Source organism: Platichthys flesus, chromosome 18 (assembly GCF_949316205.1).
Source record: "Platichthys flesus chromosome 18, fPlaFle2.1, whole genome shotgun sequence".
Classification (NCBI taxonomy): Eukaryota; Metazoa; Chordata; class Actinopteri; order Pleuronectiformes; family Pleuronectidae; genus Platichthys; species Platichthys flesus.
In genome coordinates this window covers 11818278-11838621 of record NC_084962.1, presented here as the reverse complement: position 1 = coordinate 11838621, position 20344 = coordinate 11818278, and the positions used below count along the sequence as shown (strand labels likewise).

Below are 20344 nucleotides of genomic sequence, written 5' to 3'. Positions count from 1 at the left end.
CCTCCATCAGCCTGTCAGCACAGCGGACGTCAGGCTTAATATGTTGGATAGTGTCAGTGTTTCCTGCATATTTATATATATTTTTAATTGTTTTGTGTTTCTATCTGCCATTTACTTGTATTACATGAGTACAAAACCCTACACGCTCCTCGGTTACATGCTACCTGTCAGACCTATTTCTTTAAAACACACATCGGCAGTTGAGTGCAAACCTTCATGCAGCTGTTCCAGTGGCAAGTTGCTCCGGGATAAACATGGCTCTGGGAAAGCCCCTTATTATTGTGCTCCGGATGACGTTCCTCACTCCTCCAGTGTTTACCGTGGAAATAACTCTGTGCCAGCGAGCAGGTGCTTCCTCGAAAAAAACACTCTGCTTTTCCACAAGTCTTTAGGATTAGAGTCATCCCACTGAATCAAACAGTGAGCCACAAGTTCCCACTTTGATCCCAGCAAACTCTAGTTTACTCTAGCCTGTTTTTTTTAATCTAGTCCTGGTTACTAATTAAGAGTGCTTTTTAAGTGTAAACAATATTCTAGGATGGAAATTATTCTGGAGAACGGACACAGTTCCTCCCTCATGCTGAAGGAATAAACATTTCTTTAGACCGTCCACACACTGATGCTCCACCTGCAGGTCATTTCAAGTTGCCTGACTTGTTTGGTGACTGCGGTTCACTTATTTGAGTACGAATGGAGCAATCACATGGAGCAATATCCTCATTCCACTGGAGCTTTCTGGAACAGGAGTTCAATATTCACTCGCAGTGGAGCTCAAGAGAAACATATCTTGCTCATATGGTCCTAGAAACAGTGGAAACCACTTATAGTGATCCTGGATAAAGTGATCGGCCGTTTATATGGATCAAAAAGCTTGGAGAGAATCGTTCCAGAACAAATGCTCTAGAAATAATTTGGTTATAGTGATCAAGATGTCAGCTTACAGTGTTCATCTGGGGTCTTTTTGTTTGGACTGTAAAAAAGCCCCGGGTCACCATACATTGCCTTAGTTTACGTATCCTGTTATTTTTATCCAGTCTGAGTCTACATATGTGTCAGGGTTTGTGTGGGTTAGTGCATGTGGCTATGTGTGTGTGTTTGTGTCAGTGCGAGAGAGAGAGAGAGAAAGAGAGAGAGAGAGAGAGAGGGAGGGAGAGAGAGAGAGAGAGGAGAAGCGCAACTGTGAAGAAAGATTTTACTCATATAAGAAAAGCATCGATCTGTGTTGATATTTTGGCGTCATTTCAAACAAATTGACATTGCGGCTGTAGCGGGTCAGAGACGTGGAGTAGTGGACTGTTGCATGCCGGTCGGCCCGCGCGGTTAGATGCTCCCGTCTCGAGGCCTGCACCTCGGCGTGGTGTTATGCAGTCAATCAGAGTGACACCAATTATGTGTGTCACCCGAGCACAGGAGACTGCAAACAGAAACTGTGAGAGGAGCACATCCATCAGCTCCATCTAATGGGGCTCACTGTGGAGGGAGAATGAGGGAAGTCTCAACAGACGGCCTCACGCCCCCATTCACACACCTTGCCTCCGCAGTAGATTGTACTTGTGTATGGGAATTCTATTGTGCTTTCATTTATCTTGGACAATTCAGTAAATGGTAAAGACTAAAAGGATTTAATTCATTCTTCTCCAACCCTCCTTAAAATAAAATATAAAAAACGCACAAATTTTATTCACTAATTTCAATATCAAGTATCTTTCGGTGATCCTGATCAGAGGGAGGCCCTCAAAGTCACTTCTGTTGAATATATAGAAAAATTACATATCTGAAATTTGCCACAGTTTGTAAGAAAGTAATTAAACTGGATGAGTTACTGTTATGATTTGGTCGTTATGATTCTGTTCATCATCCTCCTGACATAATATACCTTTTTAACAGATTTACATACATCTAAGGTAAAGAATATAATTCTCCACCATGCTGACAAATATATTCACATATATTCATTCATTTACATTTCGTTTCAAAACTGGATTAGGGGTAGTTTTTTGCATTCTCTATTTCCTAAAAGGTTGTTTATTTTATTGCAAACTTTAATTGGAAGAGGTACGAATCCTCAGCTTATTACGTGTGTGTCTGTGTAGCACTTTTGATTTGATTTGTGGGAACTCAAGGTATATTTCATACAAAACAACAACACAAAAGAGTTTAAAATATATTTATTTCCATCGATAATTTGTACAGTACATTCAGCAAAGGTAATAATCTCTGTACCACAGAGAATAATGTATTCTTTTAAATTATTTTGAATGGCCTAAAATACCATAATACATAATACATCATAATACAGAAAAGTCCTGCCATAACCAAACAGAGAGGTTCATGTTCATAAGTTAAAGCTAGAATGTAGTTATGTGCTTGACTTGTAAAGATGTGCACAATGATGTTAACCATCATCCATTTCTTTAGATCTAGCACTAAAATACTGCCAATAGTAAGTTAGACATTCAAAATGAATATTAGTAGTATTTTCTGGCTCTCCAGAAGAGTACAGTATTAACTACAAAAGTATAGACTCCTTTGTAAGATTTTAAACTTTAACATCTTCAAACCTGCAAGGTTGAGCAGCAAACGTTGAAAGTACACTGCAGTAATTTGAAGAAAAAACTACAGTATATATATATAAATATATATTTATATGTGCATGAATGACATTTTCAAGTAATTTCAAAGCAAAACATCATAAGTGAACATTTCCATGTTCCGTCTGAGGCTTTGAGTAGATAATGTGCAAGAAATAATCTATGGCTCATAGTTCATGAGAATAAAAGCCCCATTTATTTGCATTGAACTATGCAAACCTGCTACATAAAGTATATACATTCAAGTTTTAAGATTTATTTTGATTGAATAATGAATAGTTTTACATGTGTTCAATATCAAGAGTAGAAATGCTGGAACAAAGCGTTTGCATTTCCTGCAGACTCCTTGTCTCACTCCTTGGCTCACTGTCAGTTCATGTCAGGGGAGCATAAGCAGAGCCAACGTATGGTGTTTTGTTTTTCTCTAACTCTTTGACTTAAAGCATGTGACTTCGTCTCGGTTGTTTGTTTCATTCTCAGAGTCTTCAACATCAGCGTAAGCCCCATCCTCAGATTCTGCCTTGACTTTCCCTAAAGTATCAAGTCGGAGAAAAGTTGTTGTTTCCTGAGCAGCACTGTTAGCGGCCTTTCCATCATTCAACTTGCTTGGACACAAATCTTGCTCCCTGTCAGTTTCTTCCTCTGATTCCTCCTCATCTTCCTCAGCCTCATCTTCTCCATCGGCTGAGTCGCCCTGGTTTGCTGTCCAGTCTGGATTGGGCCTCTCACTTTCCTCCTCCTCTTCCTCAAAGGCATGGACGCTGTCGTCATCATTTTCTCCATTTGGCATGTTAGCACTTTCACACTGTGTTACATTTGTCTGTCCGTCATTATCTTCATCACCATCTTCCAATGGTTTGTTTTCTTCATTCTTCTCTGATATTTCCTCCACATCCTCATCTGGCTTCAGCTCCACCACATCATCAGCTTCTTGATGCTCTGCAGCAATGTCACTTTCTTCTTTTGTTTGTTCGACCATGTCAGGATTATTCTCTATAACCTCCTCCTGTTCTTCTCCAGTAATTTGATGTCTGCCGTCTGATTCCGAGGCACCGTCTGCTCCAGATTCTTCTCCTGCGTCACCTTCAGCTTCTCCCGAGTCTTCCTGTGCTGTTTCTCGTTCATCAGTCTCATTTCCTGTTGTTGCAGCCTCCGTGTCATCTTCACCTCCAGACTCCTCTCCACTTTCAGCCGATCCCTCCCTTTCATTTTCAGCCTCTTCAGACTCCTCACCTTCTACTAGTTTCTCATCATCTTCCTCGTCACCTAGTTCTTCTTCTTTCACGAAGTCTTCAGTGACACTGTTTTCTGCATTTGTTTGAGATGCCTCCGTCTCTTGAGGCTCTTCAGCCGATGCCTCTTCAATTTGATCTGCAACACTTGAATTCTCATTTTCATCCGTAGCCACTTCATCCTCTTCTCCAGTCTTGTCTTCTCGTGCTGTTTCATCAACTGTTGAAGAATCCTCTTCTCTTTCGGTGTCATGTGCATCTGTTGTTGCATCGTTTACTGATTCGTGATCCTCCTCCTCCTCCTCCTCCTCCTCCTCGCCGCTAGCAGCAGTTTCCTCCACATCTTCTGTTGTCCCTGCTTCCTCGTTGTCAGATTCACGATCAGTTCCATCTGCCTCATCTGCTGCATTTTCCTCTTCAGCTCCAGTGGCCACATCAGCTTCTTCCTTCATTTCACTATCTTTTTCTCCTTCTGTATCATTTGCATCTGTTGTTGCATTGTTCGATTCATCAGCTCCATCATCATCATGCTCTTCTACAAGCTCTTCTTTGCCAGCTTCATCAGTGTTTTCCATTTCCTGTGAAGTCTCATCGGCCTTGTCCTCCTCTTCCTCCTCCTCTTCCTCGCCACTAGCAGCAGTTTCTTCCACATCTTCTGTTGTCCCTGCTTCCTCGTTGTCAGATTCATCAGCGGTTGCGTCTTCCTCATCTGCTGCATTTTCCTCTTCAGCTCCAGTGGCAACATCAGCTTCTTCTTCCATTTCGTTGTCTTTTTCTCCTTCGGTATCATTTGCATCTGTTGTTGCATTGTTCGATTCATCCTCGTCTGTTGCTGATTCATCGTTCTCCTCTTCTGATTCCTCCTCTCTTGTAGATTCAGCATCAGCTTCAACATCATCACACTCTTCCTCAAGTTCTTCTCCGTCTTTCACAGCTTCAGCTGTATTTTCCATTTCCTGTGAAGTCTCATCATTGCTTATGGAATCATCCTTGTCCTCCTCTTCCTCCTCCTCCTCCTCCTCATCCTCATCCTCGCCACTAGCAGCAGTTTCCTCCACATCTTCGGTTGTCCCTGCTTCCTCGTTGTCAGATTCCTGATCAGTTGCATCTGCCTCATCTGCTGCATTTCCCTCTTCAGCTTCAGTGGCCACAGCAGCTTCTTCCTTCATTTCTTTTTCTACTTCGGTATCATTTGCATCTGTTGTTGCATTGTTCGATTCATGCTCATCTGTGGCTGATTCATCGTTCTCCTCCTCTGAATCCTCCTCTCTTTTAGATTCAGCATCAGCTTCAACATCATCATTGTCTAGTTCTTCTCCATCTTTGCCAGCTTCAGCTGTGCTATCAATTTCTTGTGAAGTCTCATCGTCCTCCTCCTCCTCTTCCTCACCACTAGCAGCAGTTTCCTCCACATCTTCTGTTGTCCCTGCTTCCTCGTTGTCAGATTCCTGATCAGTTGCATCTGCCTCATCTGCTGCATTTTCCTCTTCAGCTTCACTGGCCACAGCAGCTTCTTCTTCCATTTCATCGTCTTTTTCTCCTTCTGTATCATTTGCATCCGTTGTTGCATTGTTCGATTCATGCTCGTCTGTGGCTGATTCATCGTTCTCTTCCTCTGATTCACTTGCGGTCACAGCTTTGGAGCTCTCCTCTCTTGCAGATTCAGCATCAGCTCCTGCATCATCCTGCTCCTCTTCCAGTTCTCCTGCATCTTCAGTTGTTTGGCCAGCTTCAGCTTCAGTTGCCTGTGAAGTGTCGTCATCATTTGTGAGGGCATCCGTGCCCTCTGCAGAACCCTCTTCACTGCTGGCAGCAGTTTCCTCCACATCTTCTGTTGTCCCTGCTTCCTCAGTGGTATCTGCCACATCCGTTTCCTCTTCCGCTGCGGTGGTTTCGGCGGCTTCTTCCGTCATTTCATTTTGTTCTCCAGATATCTCTTCTTCAGGCTCATCTCCACTGGTGGCTGGGGTCTCTTCTTCCTCCCCTGCATCATCATTGTCAGATTCTTGTACAGTTGTTGCTGCAGCCTCCTCTTCTGCGCGGTTGTCCTCAGCTTCATCCTCACTTTTGACAGCACTGTCTGTTTCAACAGCACTTTCATCTTCGGCAGGTGTTGCTTCATCATTTTCCGTAGTTTCGTCTTCATCGCTTGTGCAAGCAGTCTCTTGTCCATCATCAACCGTTTCACCCTCAGTGGCCACATCTTTGCCTGATTCATCTTCAGATGTTGCAGCCACGTCAAACTCTTCTGCAGGATTTTCATCTTCAACCTCTGCAAGCTCTTCCCTTGATTCATCTTCACTTGCGACCTCCGCCTTTTTTTCTGTTGCAGACTCATCTTCAGTTGCTGCCGCTTCATCTGCTTCCTTTGAGATTTCGTCACCTGCAGCATCTTTCTCGTCTGTGGTTTCATCGTCATTCGTGTTGGCGTCTCCGGAAGAATCTTCAACATCACTGGTGACAGGAGTCTCTTCTTCATCGTCAACCATCCCTGGTTCAACCTCCTCTTCTTTCTCAGACTCGTTCTCACATGTGGCCGTTGCATGACTTTCTTCTTCTTGAATTTCATCTTCAGTAGTATCGACCTTTGAATCTTCTTCACTGGTGATTTCTTTTTCGACAGCCGGCTCATCTTCGGTCTCTGCATCTTCAGTTGGTTCTTTTGATAAATCCCTGACAGCAGCTGTGTCATTGCTCTCATCTGCAGACTCCTCTGCACTGGTGGAAGCAAACTTTTCTTCATCACTTTTTGTTTCCTCCTCCAAATCCTCATCTTTTTCCTCTTCTGCATTTTCGTCTTCGGCAATCTCTTTTTCAACTTCATTCTCACTTGTAGCAGCAATCTCTTTTTCTACCACAAGCTCATCTTCTGATGTTGCCTCTACAGCTGTTTCCTTTAGCAGATCATCATCCGTGGCTTCATTCTTACTCATCTCAGGATCATCATCACCACTAGAGGCAGCAGTCTCCTCCAAGTCTTCAACTGTCTCTTCCCCCACAGCCTCTTCTTTGTCAGATTCATGTTCTTCTGTTTCTGATACATTTGCTGCATCTTTATCTTCTGTTGTAAAGGATTCAACAATCTCGGTTTCAGCTTCATCGTTTTCATCTGCCGGATCATGTTCAGTTACGGATGCAAGATTTTCGGCATCATCACTCGTCCCCTCTACCACGGACTCTTGTTTATCAGTCTCATGTTCATTTATGGATGCCACATCGTCAGCTGCATTTTCATCTTCGGGTGTGGTGGCTTCAGTCGCCTCTTCTTCCAGTTCATCTTCACTGGTGGCAGCAACCTCCTCTTCATCGTCAACAGTCACCTTGTCCACAGCCTCATCTTTGTCAGATGCATGCTCAGCAGTCTCTTCTGTCGTTAATTGATCTTCAGCATTCTCATCAGCAACTTCCTCTTCATCTGTGACAGCAATCTCGCTCTCTGCAGCCAACTCGTCTTCTAATGATTCCTCCTCGTCAGGTTCTTTTGAAGATTCGTCAGCTGAGGCCGTGACACAGTTCTCATCTGCAGGTTCGTGGGCTTTGTTGTCAGGGATCTCCTCTTCATCATCGACTTTCCCCTCTTCCACAGCCTCATGCTCAGAAGTCTCCTCTGCTGCGGTTTTATCTTCAGCAGTCTCTTCAGTGCCATCATCTTCACCCGTGACAGCAGCGTTGCTTTCTGCAGCCATCTCGTCCTCCATTGTTATCTCTTCATCTGGTACTTCTGATAATTCTTCAGCTGTGGTTGTCTCACACTTCTCATTTGCAGAATCCTGAGTTTCAGTGGCAGGATCTTCTTCTTCATCATCGAGTGCCCCTTCTTCCACAGCCTCATCTTCGTCAGATGCATGCTCCACTGCAATTTTATCTCCAGTGGTCTCATCCGTGCCGTCATCTCCTCCTGTTTCAGGAATCTGACTTTCTGCAGCTATGTCGTCTTCCAGTGTTTCCTCTTCGCCTGGTTCTTTTGATACGTCATCATAGTTGTCATCTACAGATTCATGTGTTGTGGTGGCAGGGATCTCCTCATCATCGACTGTCCCCTCTTCCACCGCGTCATCTTTATCGCATTCATGTTCACTTGAAGCAGCTGCAGTTGCTGCATTTTCATCTTGAGCTGTAGTGGCATCCACAGTCTCCTCTTGAAGTTCATCTTGATTTATGTCAGCAATCTCATCTTTAGTTAATGATCCTTTTGCTGATTCCTGGGCTGAGGCTGTGTCGTTGTTCATATCTGCAGATTCTTTGTCAGACGGCTGTTCAGACACATCTTCAGCTGGCTGGTGACCCACGTGATCAGGTTCTTCCTCTTCTGCAACTGCAAGGTCTTCTTTGGCGTCAAGGGTTGCTTCATCCTCCTCCACTTGTCTTAAAGCTTTGGCAATAACATTTTCAACAAATGTCTGTGCTTCCATTGAGTCAGTATCAATATCAGAGTGATTTGCACAGTTGATTGCCTGTTTGTTGCCAGGAGCATCATTCTTCATCCCCAGAATCCTCTTCAGATCAAAGTCCATGAAAACAGGTGCAATATTCATGACTTCTGCAGGAAGTGGTGGCCTAGATGACGCTTTTTTCTTGAGGCACGTTTCACATGGACATTGATCATCACTCTCACTGCGCTGGTCACTGAACGATGTGCCTGTTGCTGAATCATCACTTCTCTCTGCTTGTTGATCGACCGACTGTTTGAGCATAATCTGCAGCCTCCGTCTTCTCTCTTCCGCTTGTGTTGTCGAAGCACGTGACCTTGCCTCCTTAGGAGGTCTCGGCCGGCCGGCTCGACCTTGGATTTTTCTCAATTCTCTGTCGATACTACTCTGGATTCTTCTTTGGACCTCTGTTCTAAGTTCGCTTATCATCATGTCAAGCTGGTCATTATCATCCAAGTTCCATCGGACTTTGAACTCTCTCATTGCATTGATATAATGCATCATGAACTGCTTCTCTATTCTATTCAATAAGGCTAGAACCCAAACAGGATCAGGGTCTTGAGAAAACATCTTGGCTGACTCTGCTCTTTCCGTGAGGGGAGGACTACCAGAACTGGTGTCCTCTCGACAATCAGTTTCAGCTTCCTCTGGAACTTTTTGGCCACTGCTGTCATTTCCCGAACTCTTGCTTGAGGAGGGTGGTGTTTCAGGTAGTTCTCTTGGACTATCGTTATTTCTAATTGTCTCATCTGATTCTGGATCTTCTTCCTTTTGTTTTTCCTCATACATTCCCTCCACGTCTCCCTCGGGTGAGTTTTGAGGACGTTTGTCCGCTTCACCTTCACAGACTTCTTGTACTTTCCTTACATTCGCACCATCGCTGCTCTTCCCAGAGCCTGTGGAGCCACTGTTGACATCCACGCCCGAGGAAGACGTACGATTGAACTCGTCATCTACAGAATGGTGATCGTCCTTCTTTGAAATATCTTCACTTTCTGGAGGATCACAAAGCCAAAGAGACTTAAGAATATTCATCAGCTCTTGGTATTGTAGATTCTTCTCATTGGCATGTTTTGGATCGTGGTCGATTAACTGCAGCTTCACAAGGCAATCCAGAAGACCTTTGGCTGAAGTGCTCAGTTTGCGTCCATACACTGGAGAAACTTCTGGTAAGCTGTTACATCTGTTGAGCCTTGGACTTAAAAGAACTTTCATCACCTGTACAGAAGAGTGGAATATGTTTGAGGCTTCTTCACTTTGAGTACAGTTCGTATTTGCACTTGGTGCCTCCACGCTAGTCTGGCAGTCGTTTTTCATCCCTTCATTTGTATCGTTTGCATTCTCGGCCACAGAGTGAGTATTGCTTTCACTATCCTCTATTCCGTTGATTCCCTCTGTGACACATTTCTGTCCATCACAGTTCTCACTTAGTTCCTCCATGTCATACATATCTCCATCTGCAGTTATTGATTTCAGCCATTCGTTGACGACCTGAGTCGGGGATGCATTTGGAAGGCTAGATGGCACCAGATCAAACTCATCACTGTCTGCGTTCTTCGGTCTGCTTTGGCTGCTTTTGTCACTTTTGTTGTCTGTGACACTCTTGGTACCAGTGGATTTTTTCCCTGGATGTTTATTTCCGTTGGATTCACGCTGACATGCGATAGGAGTTTTTCTGTCTGCCCTGCTTGACTTGCTTTTCTTAGATTGGCGACTCCTTTTATCGATTGTGTCTTGTTTTTCTTCCTCCTGAAAACTAGATGTACTCTTGTCTTCATGATTTACTGCGTCCTCTTCAGGAACATCATCAGCTGTTGACATGTCCACTTCCTCTTTGTTTTCCACATCCTCACCTGATAAAATGTCAGTTGTTTTGGATCTTTGAGATTTCTTGGACAGATTTGACTTGACGGATAAAGAACTGTGGGGCTGACTTTTATTTTGTCTGATTTCAGATGTTGTTGAAATTGTTGAGCGTGTGGAAACCCTTGACTTTGTTGATGATGCTCTGTCTTTATTTTCCTCAACCGTCACAGTTGAGAACTCGGACGTGCTTAACTTTTCAGATTGATTCGATTTTCTTGACACAGGGCTGAGTGTTCTCTCCTCCTTTTCAGTAGTGTTTTCATCAGCGGTCACACCAGAGGCTCTGGATTTTCTTGATCTCACAGACAAAGCTGTCTTCTCTGACGTGGCACTTGATGCTCTCTCTGATTTCTCTTCACCATTTTCTTCATTGGGAACGTCAGCAGGGAGTAATTTGTTTGAATTATTAGATTTTTCTGATTTAGTTGACATGGCAGTATTTGTTCTTTCGTCAGCCTCTTCATCTTGTCTGGTCCTTTCCCCGGAGGTCATGTCGGACATGTTGGACCTAATGGTTCTTGCAGAAATGTTTGACTTCATTGACAAAACACTGGGTGTCCTCTCTTTGATGTGCATTTCGGCTGCCTGTTCAGAAATGTTTGATTTCCTGGACCTCATAGACATTTCAGACTTCGATGATATGATTGACATTGAACTTTCTGTTCCCTCGTCAGTGTCTTCGCAGTCAGCCACAGTTTGTTCAGCTGAAATTTCAGGGGATTTATTTTCAGGTCCGTCGACTTCAGTAGCACCATCTTCAGGAGGAACCTCAGAAGCTTTAGATTTCTTTGATGCTGCTGAGCTGCTGGACTGTTTTGACTTTGCTGATTTGACGGAGTTATTGCTTGGAGCTCGCTCCATTTTCTCCTCATGATTTTCTTCCCCAGGAGCATTAGAGGCTTTTGAGCTTCCAGACTTTGACTTGCATGAAATATCTGACCGCGTTGATTTCACAGATCTGGCTGATTTAGTTGACACGGTACTTGCTGGTCTTTCCACAGTTTGTTCATCAATTGCACGATGCTCTTCCTCACACGCAGTACTTCTTGATGATCCTGTTTTATTTGATTTGACTGAAGTTTCACTGGAGGATCTCTCCTCACTTTCTTTGGCATTTTCTTCCTCATGATTGTCAGTGGAATCCCGACCAGCTTTTGCAGGTTTCACCGATGTGTTTGACTTGGCTGACATTCCACTTTTGGCTCGCTTGCCAATTTTTTCAGCATCATCAATGTTCTCTTTGAAAGTCACAGATTTCATAGTAATATTTGATCTGACCGACCTAGATGACAAGCAACTGGATCTTACAGACATGGTCGACTGTATGGATATATCTGACATTGCACTCTGTGCTCTCTCTTGAGAATCGTCTTCACTACTCGTTTCATCAGAAAGGCCAGCCCTTTTGTCAGAACAAACTTCAGAGGCTTTTGCGGAAGCATTTGACTTTGCTGATTTAGCGCTAGGGGCTCTCTCAGTGGATGTAGCTGTATCATCACCAGTAACACAAGAGGTGTGTGACTTAATCGATCTCTCGGATAAATGCGACTGAGCTGATTTCACTGACAGGCTGCTTTCGGAAGCTTTTGAATTCTTCGATTTATTAGAAATATTTGATCTTGCCGATTTGACTGACATCTTGCTTGAAGCTCTCTCGACATTATCAGAATCAGGAGCATTTTCTGACTTTACAGAAATAATTGACATTGCAGACATTCCAGTCTCTGCTCTGTTTTGAACTTCTTCCTCATGATTGGTCCCATCAGGAGTATTTTTATCAGTATTTTTAGAAGCATTCGATGTCATAGATACTGTAGAATTTGGTCTGCTAATGGTTACGTCAGCTGGAACATCAGCTGAGCATTTTGATCTACTTGATCTAGCAGAAACATTTGACTTGACTGAATGAATTGACATGGAGCTCACTGATCTGCTTTGTTTGGGCTTGTCTTCATTTACCTCTTCAGGAGTATCTGTATTGTTGTCAAGGGGAATGTCCGTAGCTTTTGATTTTTTAGATACTCCTGAAACATTTGACTTTGCAGACTTTGTTGATCTGACGGACATATTAGTTGGAGCTCGCTCTTCGTGATCAGATGTATTTTCTTCAGGTGGACCATCCGGTCCTTTGGACTTGTTGGATTTGTTAGAAACACTTGACTTTACAGATTTAGCAGACGCTGCACTCTGTGCTCTTTCTTGAAGTTCCTCTTCACCATCTTCTTCATCAGGACTGCCATTAGTTTGGGCAGAAGGAACTTCAGAAACATTTGATTTGATAGATTTTGAGGTACCATGTGACTTTGCTGATTTAACCGACAAAGTACTTTGTGTTGACAAGACTGACATGCTGCTTGCTGTTCTTTCTTCTGTTTGCTCTTCAGATTGTTTTTTAGTGGGAACATCAGTAGAACATTTTGATTTATTTGATCGAGAAGAAATATGTGACTGGGCTGACATTGAGCTTCCTGCTCTCCCCTCACTTTCTCGTTCCACAGTTACATCTTCAGGGTGGTCAACGTCATCTTCCAAAGGAACTTGAGAAACAGTTGATCTTTTAGATGTCGCAGAAACATTAGACTTTGCTGATTTCCTTGATTTAACAGAATTATTACTTGGAGCTCTCTCTTCAGCTGGGCCATCCTGTTCGTTAGACATTGTGGATTTGGCTGACATTGCACTCTTTGCTCTGTCTTGAGGTTCCTCTTCATCATCTTCTTCATCAGGCATGCCATTAGTTTTGGCAGAATGAGCTCCAGAAGCAGTTGATTTCATTGACTTCGTGGACGCATGTGACTTTGCTGATTTCACTGACTTGCCGGACCTTTCAGAAACATGTGACCGGTTGGATTTGGCTGACATGCTGCTTGCTGCTCGTTCTTCAGTTTCCTCTTCTTCATCAGCTGGATCTCGAGCAGAACATTTTGAACGACTTGATCTTGCAGAAATGCGTGACTGTGCTGACCGAACTGACACTGAGCTTGCCGCTCTCTCTTCCGCTTCCTCAGTTTCAGAAGCTGCTGCAGAACCTCTTGATTTTTTGGACCTTGCCGACGCATGTGACTCTGCAGATTTAACAGATGTAGTTGACAGATTGCTCGGAGCCCTTTCTCCATGCTCTGCATCATCTGCAGCATTTTCTCCAGCTGAAACATCACTGGGCTTCGACCTGCTGGATTTGGCAGAAGTATTTGACCGTGTTGATTTGGCAGATCTGACTGACACATTTGACTTTGCTGATTTCACTGACAGGGCACTAGGAACTCTCTCTTCCTCATCCTCTCTGCCTGAACCGTGTGATCTCGCTGAAATGTTTGACTTGGCAGATTTCTCTGACATGCAGCTGGCTGATCTCTCACTAGTTTCATGTGCAGAATCCCCTTCATCACAAGCATCACCATTACATATGGGAAGAGCCTGACTAGCTTTAGATTTTTTAGACGCTGCAGAGACAGTTGACTTTGTTGATTTTGCTGACATTGCGCTTGTTGCTCTTGTTGTTTCCTCAGACTGATGTTTGGAGGCGTTTGACCTGATTGACATTGCAGACGATTTTGTCTTAACTGATATTTCTGAACCGGCACAGGATGCTCTCTCCTCAGCGTCATCACGTTCCTCAGCTGAAACACAGGAGTTTGGTCTTTCCTCTTCCTCATTGTTGCAGCTTGATGCACTTTCTTCGATTTGCTCTTCATCATTTCCCTCCTCAGGATCACTTTCTTTATCAGGAACTTCAGAAGATTTAGATTTGCAAGATTTTGCAGAAATGTTTGACTTTGCTGATTTTGATGACTTGACTGACATTGTGCTTTGTGGTCTACCTTCAGATACATTAGTCTTAGCTGACATTGCACTAGTCGCTCTCACCGGGGGTTCATCTACATCCTCAGTATTTACTTCACTCATGTCCTCGCAGTTCTTTGACTCTCCAGAAACTGCAGATACATTTGACTTGACAGACCTTGCAGACATGGCACTCATGGCTCTTTCACTCTCCTCATTTTGAGCAGACACTGTGGATTTTTCTGATGTATTTGACTTTTCTGACATGCTGCTTTGGGCTCTGTGTTCATTTTCCTCTGAATTTACGTACTCTTGTTCATCTGCATTTTTAAGACTTTCGGAGTTTCTAGATTTTCGGGATCTCGCCGATGCGTTTGACTTTATGGATTTTACAGACATTGTACTTGGAGCTCTCTCCACAGTGTCCGCTACCTCCTCCTCTTCGTCAGCTTTATTCGAGGACACACTAGGTGTTCTTCCATCTGCATTTTGCTCTTCCTCAGCAGTTTGTTGAGCCTCTATTTCAGTGTGTTCAGATATTTCTTCATCTTTAGGCTCAGATGCTTTTGAACGTGCAGATCTTGCCGAGGTATTTGATTTAGCTGACATGACACTTGGCACTCTGTCTTCATCTCCAACATCCTCTTCAGCTTCCTCTTCTTCCTCAAGATGTTCATCATCATCTTTAGGTGGAGCTTCAGAAGTTCCAGATGTTTTAGATTTTGCAGAAACATTTGACTTCGCTGACATTGAGCTTTGGGCTCTCTGTTCAGCTTCATTCTCATTTTCTTCAGCTGCATTCTGAATGCTCTCCTCTGCAGATTCTTCTAATTTTGATTCAGCAGATTCCTCCTCCTCGTGTTCTTCATCTGGTAGAGGAGAGACTCCTGATCTCTTTGATTTATTAGAAGCTTTTGATTTGGAAGACATGGAACTCAATGCTCTTTCATCATCAGCAACCTCCTCTGATTTACATTCTTCATCTGCCACCTCTGAATGCAGTGATTTTTCAGACTTAGAGGATTTTACGGACATGCTACTCAAAGGTCTTGCATGTGTGTCTGTGTCATCGTGAGATTTGGACTTTGTTGAGGCATTTGATTGAACTGACATGGCACTTGTGGATCTTTTCTCCGCTACATCCTCTGACTCTGTATTCTGTTTTTCTTCAGACATATTTGATTTAACAGACATGGCACTTGACTGACCTCTTTGCGTCTCATCCTCTTCCTCATCCTGGGCCTCGGGTTGTCCTTTTGTTTCCTTCTCTGATACTCCGCAATGACAAGTGTGTAAGGTTTTTGAGTTCCCTGATTTGTGAGAGCTCACTGATGAGTTGGATGATAACTGCTGCGTTGGTGAGCCTTTATCTGACCCTGCACTCTCAGTGGTCTCATCCATTGCAACTTTACTATTCTGAGAAGATCCTCTTGATGCACTTTGTGGGACGTCATCAACCTCCTCGTTTTCAGCCTCCTCGTTGTCTGTTAATATTTGTGAGGAAGCACTAGGTGCAGATCCTGCTCGTTCTTCTTGCTCTGAGGATTTGACCTGATCATCTGGGGAAGCGTCAGCGCACTCGTCACAGTTGTCTAATGTGGAGGATTGCACATTGCACTTTGGTGAGCAAGTTCCACTCTTGATGGTGCAGTACTCTACAGTTTCAGCTTCTTCAACAGTCTGGGTTTCCACCACTTGCTCTGCATGGTCATCACTTGATCTAGACGTAGTTTGCCTTTCAACCACCGTCTTTCTAGAGACCATCGTATGCGAGGAGGCACTGGAGCTGGAGGTTTGAATGCAGCGACCGGCTCCGTGCATACCTGGGATATTATTCCAGATGTCATAATCCTGACAGTGACTGTAGCAGTGAGTGCAGTGAGATTCTTCTGCATGTCTTTGGTAACGCCTGGTTATGTAACCCTCATCTTGCTCAACAGCAGAGAGGTTTTCCGACTCTGAATAGCTTCTATCACTAGCATGTGCAAAATGTGAGTTATTGAGCCCTTGGAGCAGCTCAGACGCCCGGCCTGGCTTCTTTTTTACATGTGTTGACCAATGTAGTGTTTCGTCATTTTGGAGTCGGAAGCGCACTTTCATTTCCATGGACAAACTCCCGTCTTTATTGACGCGAACCTGTTTCTCTATATCATCGTGTCTCAGTTCATCACCAGTGGGGGGGCAGGAGTCCATATTGTTTGGAGAACTTGTTCCGTTTGGTAACGACTTTTCAGATGACACAGAGTCGTGAATGGATCTGTTGTCAGATTCCAGGTTTGAATTGGTGACACTTGTCTTTGTTGGTCCTTGATTTGCCATTTAGTAAATGAAGGACAGGAATGTTGACAGAAAAAAACAAAAATATAGAATTAGTGGTCTTTTGCTCATGGGTTTACCGTAAAATTATGAAACAGTAATCATTAAGATATAGCACTTAAGAAGCTCTGCCAAGGAGGTTATGTTTTCCTGGCTGTTTGTCTGTCTGACTCTCAGCAGGATCACACAAAACGAAAGACCGATTTCCATGAAATGAGGGATTTGGCATGGTGAAGAAAAAGTGGATCCGAATAAGAAAGGGGAAATATCCTTTCTCAAATTATCAATAAAAATCATGATTACTGTGGTGGGTACTAGAGCTTTTTAATACCTCAAGAATGACACTCAATGGAGCACGTAGCAGTGCCAACAGTTTCCGTTTAAGTCCTCAAAGACTGAAGCCATACCAAATTTCCCATACTCTTAGAAATCAGTCCAAAATCAAACAAGCCAACGGACAGGGGGGACAACATAACCCCCGTGGCAGAATTAACAAGGTAGAGGAATGAGTATAAATGTGGTCAAAAAAAATAAACTTTGTAAAGTAATCTGTTTTCCTACCCTCGTGTCCTTCAGTGCAGCCGTGGGAGCGTGACTTCCCGTTCATTCTCGGAAGTTTGTCATCAGATGTTTTCCTAAAATTCTCCACGATGGAAGGATGAGAAGGCTCACGTCCAACACAGAGAAGGACGCTGGGGCACTGAATGAGACTCTGAACATTGTCGATCTGAAACAGAAGAACAGAAATGAATCAAGGGTCTGTTTACTGAAAGAACAGTAACAGTCTGAAGGATTATAAATATTTTAAGCAGTTCGCATTAAATACATAAATTTGTTTTAATTGAAGCGGTTTTGGGATTTTAAAGAAAGATTGCTAACTGATATTGTTTTGTTATAAAATTGAAGACATTCCCAACCTCTCACAGTTTTTTTTAAGGTTTTTATAATGTTTTTCTTACGAAGACACTGCTCCGCCAACTTTTGAAAAACTACTTGTCAGCCTATCTTGGCACAGCAGTTGGGAGCAAACTGAATACAGAACACCAAGGAAATAAAAGAAACACCTACTACTTGCAATGTCCCTTGTTGTGAACACATCTCATCATTTTGAGAGAATTCTTTTGAATTTGGCACAAATGTTCACCTAGACTCACGGATTATCTGATTCGAGGCAAAGGTCAAGGATACAGTGGCCTAAAAAAATATGTTTTGGCCTTTTGAACATGATATCTCAAGTGTTACAAAGGTCGTCATATTTTGGCCACTTGTCAATTGGACCTTAAAGATTTACAGATTTCAGTGGTCAAAGGTCACTGTGACCTCATATTATTGTCAATGCAACATGTCAGGAACACCTGGAGGGACTGAAAAAGGTTTCTGAGGGTTGGCAGAAAAAAAAAACAAGGCTCTAATTCCAGTTTAAAACTCAAATAGCATCAATTATAATATGTTTCATGTGTCAATAATCAACTTTCAGTCTGTTGGTTCTCGTCCCGAAATAACGGACTAACATACAAAGAACATGTAATATGTAGCCAGTATGTTCAAGGTATGGTCGAGGTATTTTCTCATCATTTGTGCTGTTGAGGGCTTTAAATCCCTGATGAGGAAGGCTCTGAGTCATCCAGTGAGTCAGGACAAGATAATCCAGGATGATCTCTCTGCAACTTCATCAGATGACGGTGCATTCTTTCTGCATTGTCACTAGCAGGAGCGGTGGGTGGGTGTTGCTCTGTGCTAAAACAAGCTGCGAGCTTCAATGTGTAAAATGAGTTGACTAAATGTGACAGACAAGCAAAACTGTAAAACAACATAATCACGTTTTTTTATTTTTTCTCCTACTCTTTGTAAACACACAAAATAATATACTGTATCTTCACTGTGGGTGATTTTTACATTTTCAGAAACTTTAAAAAGACAGGGTTTAATGTTATTACACTTTTTATGTCAAAAGTGTATTATTGGATATGTCGTTTTTTATTCTATATATTATAATTACAAGAAGGCATAGATAATCAAACATTAAACAAATATTTATGTATAATTTATTAACTTTATTCTATATGTGGTTTAGTAGTAAGAGTGCATAGAACAAAAATGTATAGAGTCCTGCTACTTCTTTTTATTATATTTATATAAGTATGTGACACCTAACTCCAACACAAGTTTTTCTAATGACAGCTCTGAAACACATACAAAGCAAAATATTGAGAGTTTTGTTGACGTGATTTCGCCGTTGAGCGTTCGGATTTGATGACGGTGCAGTTTTGAATTTGAAATCCACTGTTGCTAAAGGCAGATGAATGGCTTCACCCTGGGCTTTGTGTGACCATGGTGAAGATAATTAATTACCATGCACTGTGGAAGACACATTTCTGAGACACCTCTGGTATCAAAGCAGGAGAGTGGAGTTTCAACGTTGACCTGTTTCTCCTCTCTCAAAAATAGCTCTGATTTGACCAAGATTAATGGGATTCTGAGAGTATGTGTGTGTGTGTGTGTGAGAGAGAGGGAATATCCCTGTTTTATTCCCTCATGCACACACTCCAAATATTTGTCCCACTAGATTTACATTATAGCAAAGTAGCAGGTGGAATCTAAATGAAAAATGTGTATGTTTGAGTGTATTTTTTGCGTACATGTCTAAAGATGGCGCACAAAAGAGAAAACCGTGTAGATTTTGATGGTGTCATAAAAAGGTGTTCAGTAAGTCTATATGTATATATTTAAAGTATAATACCTGAATATTCCAGCAATACTTTACACAGTTTTTTTAAATATTGTAACAATAATCTATAATAATACTTGAAAGATACTTTAGGGTACTTTTTAGGGTATTCTACAGCTTAATTATTTCAACAACTCATAGTACTACAGCTCCTTTCAGGTTCATCCTTCCTTTTCAGCTCATTAAACCACAAGGGAAGGTTTAAACTTCCCCTCTGAAAAAGAAGTTTCCTTTAGATTACTGAATAAAATGTCATACAACCACAGCTCTCCCAAACTCAGCAGGAAGCGAACATCAAAGTAGAAAGAACACACCAACATATCTTGATATAGTACTACTAGTTCCGGGTGTGAATGACCTCACCTTGCGGCCCTCTGGAGTGTAGAGCTTCCTGATGTGGTACTGCATGAGCTCAGAGACTTCCTCTAAGAAAAGCCCGAAGCTGCGTATACTCCTGTGGTGCAACACGATGGTCTTCCTGACAGAGGGGTCGCTGTTCTTCACCAGTATCAGCCTCTTGTTGTGCCTGTGATGATGAATATGTCGGCCATGGCCTGAATGCGCCTCGTCGGGCCTTGCTGGCCTCCCAAGGACACACCGGTGTGCGTGGTGGTGATGCAGCGAGTGAGTTTGATACAAAGGTAAAACCTGCGTCTCTAGTGCCTCCAGGGCCTGGGCGTGTCTGTACTCAGAGCAAAGACAGCACACTTCCAGAGGTTCATGGTGGCCCACCATGCCATGCTGGGGGATCCTGGGGAGGCGGGTCCCAGACTTGTGGGAGCCTTCGCCTCCCACAGCGTTGAAGCACTGGAAGCTGCGTTTGTGGGAGGACATTGTGAGAGGAGGCGGCTCTGCTCTTGACGAAGGATCTCACGTGAGCAGACGGAGGGGGAGGTGACAGGAGGTTGTCATGTTTCTCCTGAGCTGCCTAGGGGAAGGTGGTGCACCGCACAGCTGCATGGCTTCCATTCATCCTAGGCTGAAAGACAATATAAAACAATGGATGTAAAAAAAAAAAAAAACGCAAATGATTAAAGAACAGAAAAGAAAGAGAAAGTTGTTAGCTGGTTTAATTCCAGCACAATTTATCGCTTAAATGTTTTTAATAGAATGTGTTATGTGAGCGCATACCTCCGCCTGGCTGATGCCCTATATCCAGACTGTGGCAGCCTGCCATATGGTCATTTGCCCTGCTACAGTTCCATAACTAGACGCATACCACCGCCAAGGCACAACAGTCACCTTGAATTCAACAAAGCTGCACTAAATTTCACACGATCGTAGATATCAGTTCCGTAAATGTGCCAGATTCCTTTTATCACGAAGATCTATTAATTATTCTCTAGTAAAATGTTAAAAATATTGAAAACACCCTATATCACAATTTGTAAGACAATG

At 43.0% G+C, this 20344-nt stretch overlaps 1 protein-coding gene across 1 annotated transcript; it reads right to left on the bottom strand.

Moving 5' to 3' along the window:
- Nucleotides 1–2176: 2176 nt before the first annotated feature.
- Nucleotides 2177–19780, bottom strand: LOC133973926 (retinitis pigmentosa 1-like 1 protein). Its single transcript, XM_062411999.1, has 5 exons — nt 19310–19780; nt 16780–16945; nt 15949–16208; nt 12935–13184; nt 2177–10106 (listed from the first exon to the last, which is right to left on the bottom strand). The coding sequence occupies exons 1-5, from the start codon at nt 19778–19780 to the stop codon at nt 3016–3018; spliced, it is 8238 nt and encodes a 2745-aa protein (XP_062267983.1). The 3' UTR covers nt 2177–3015.
- Between the last annotated feature and the right edge of the window lie 564 nt (nt 19781–20344).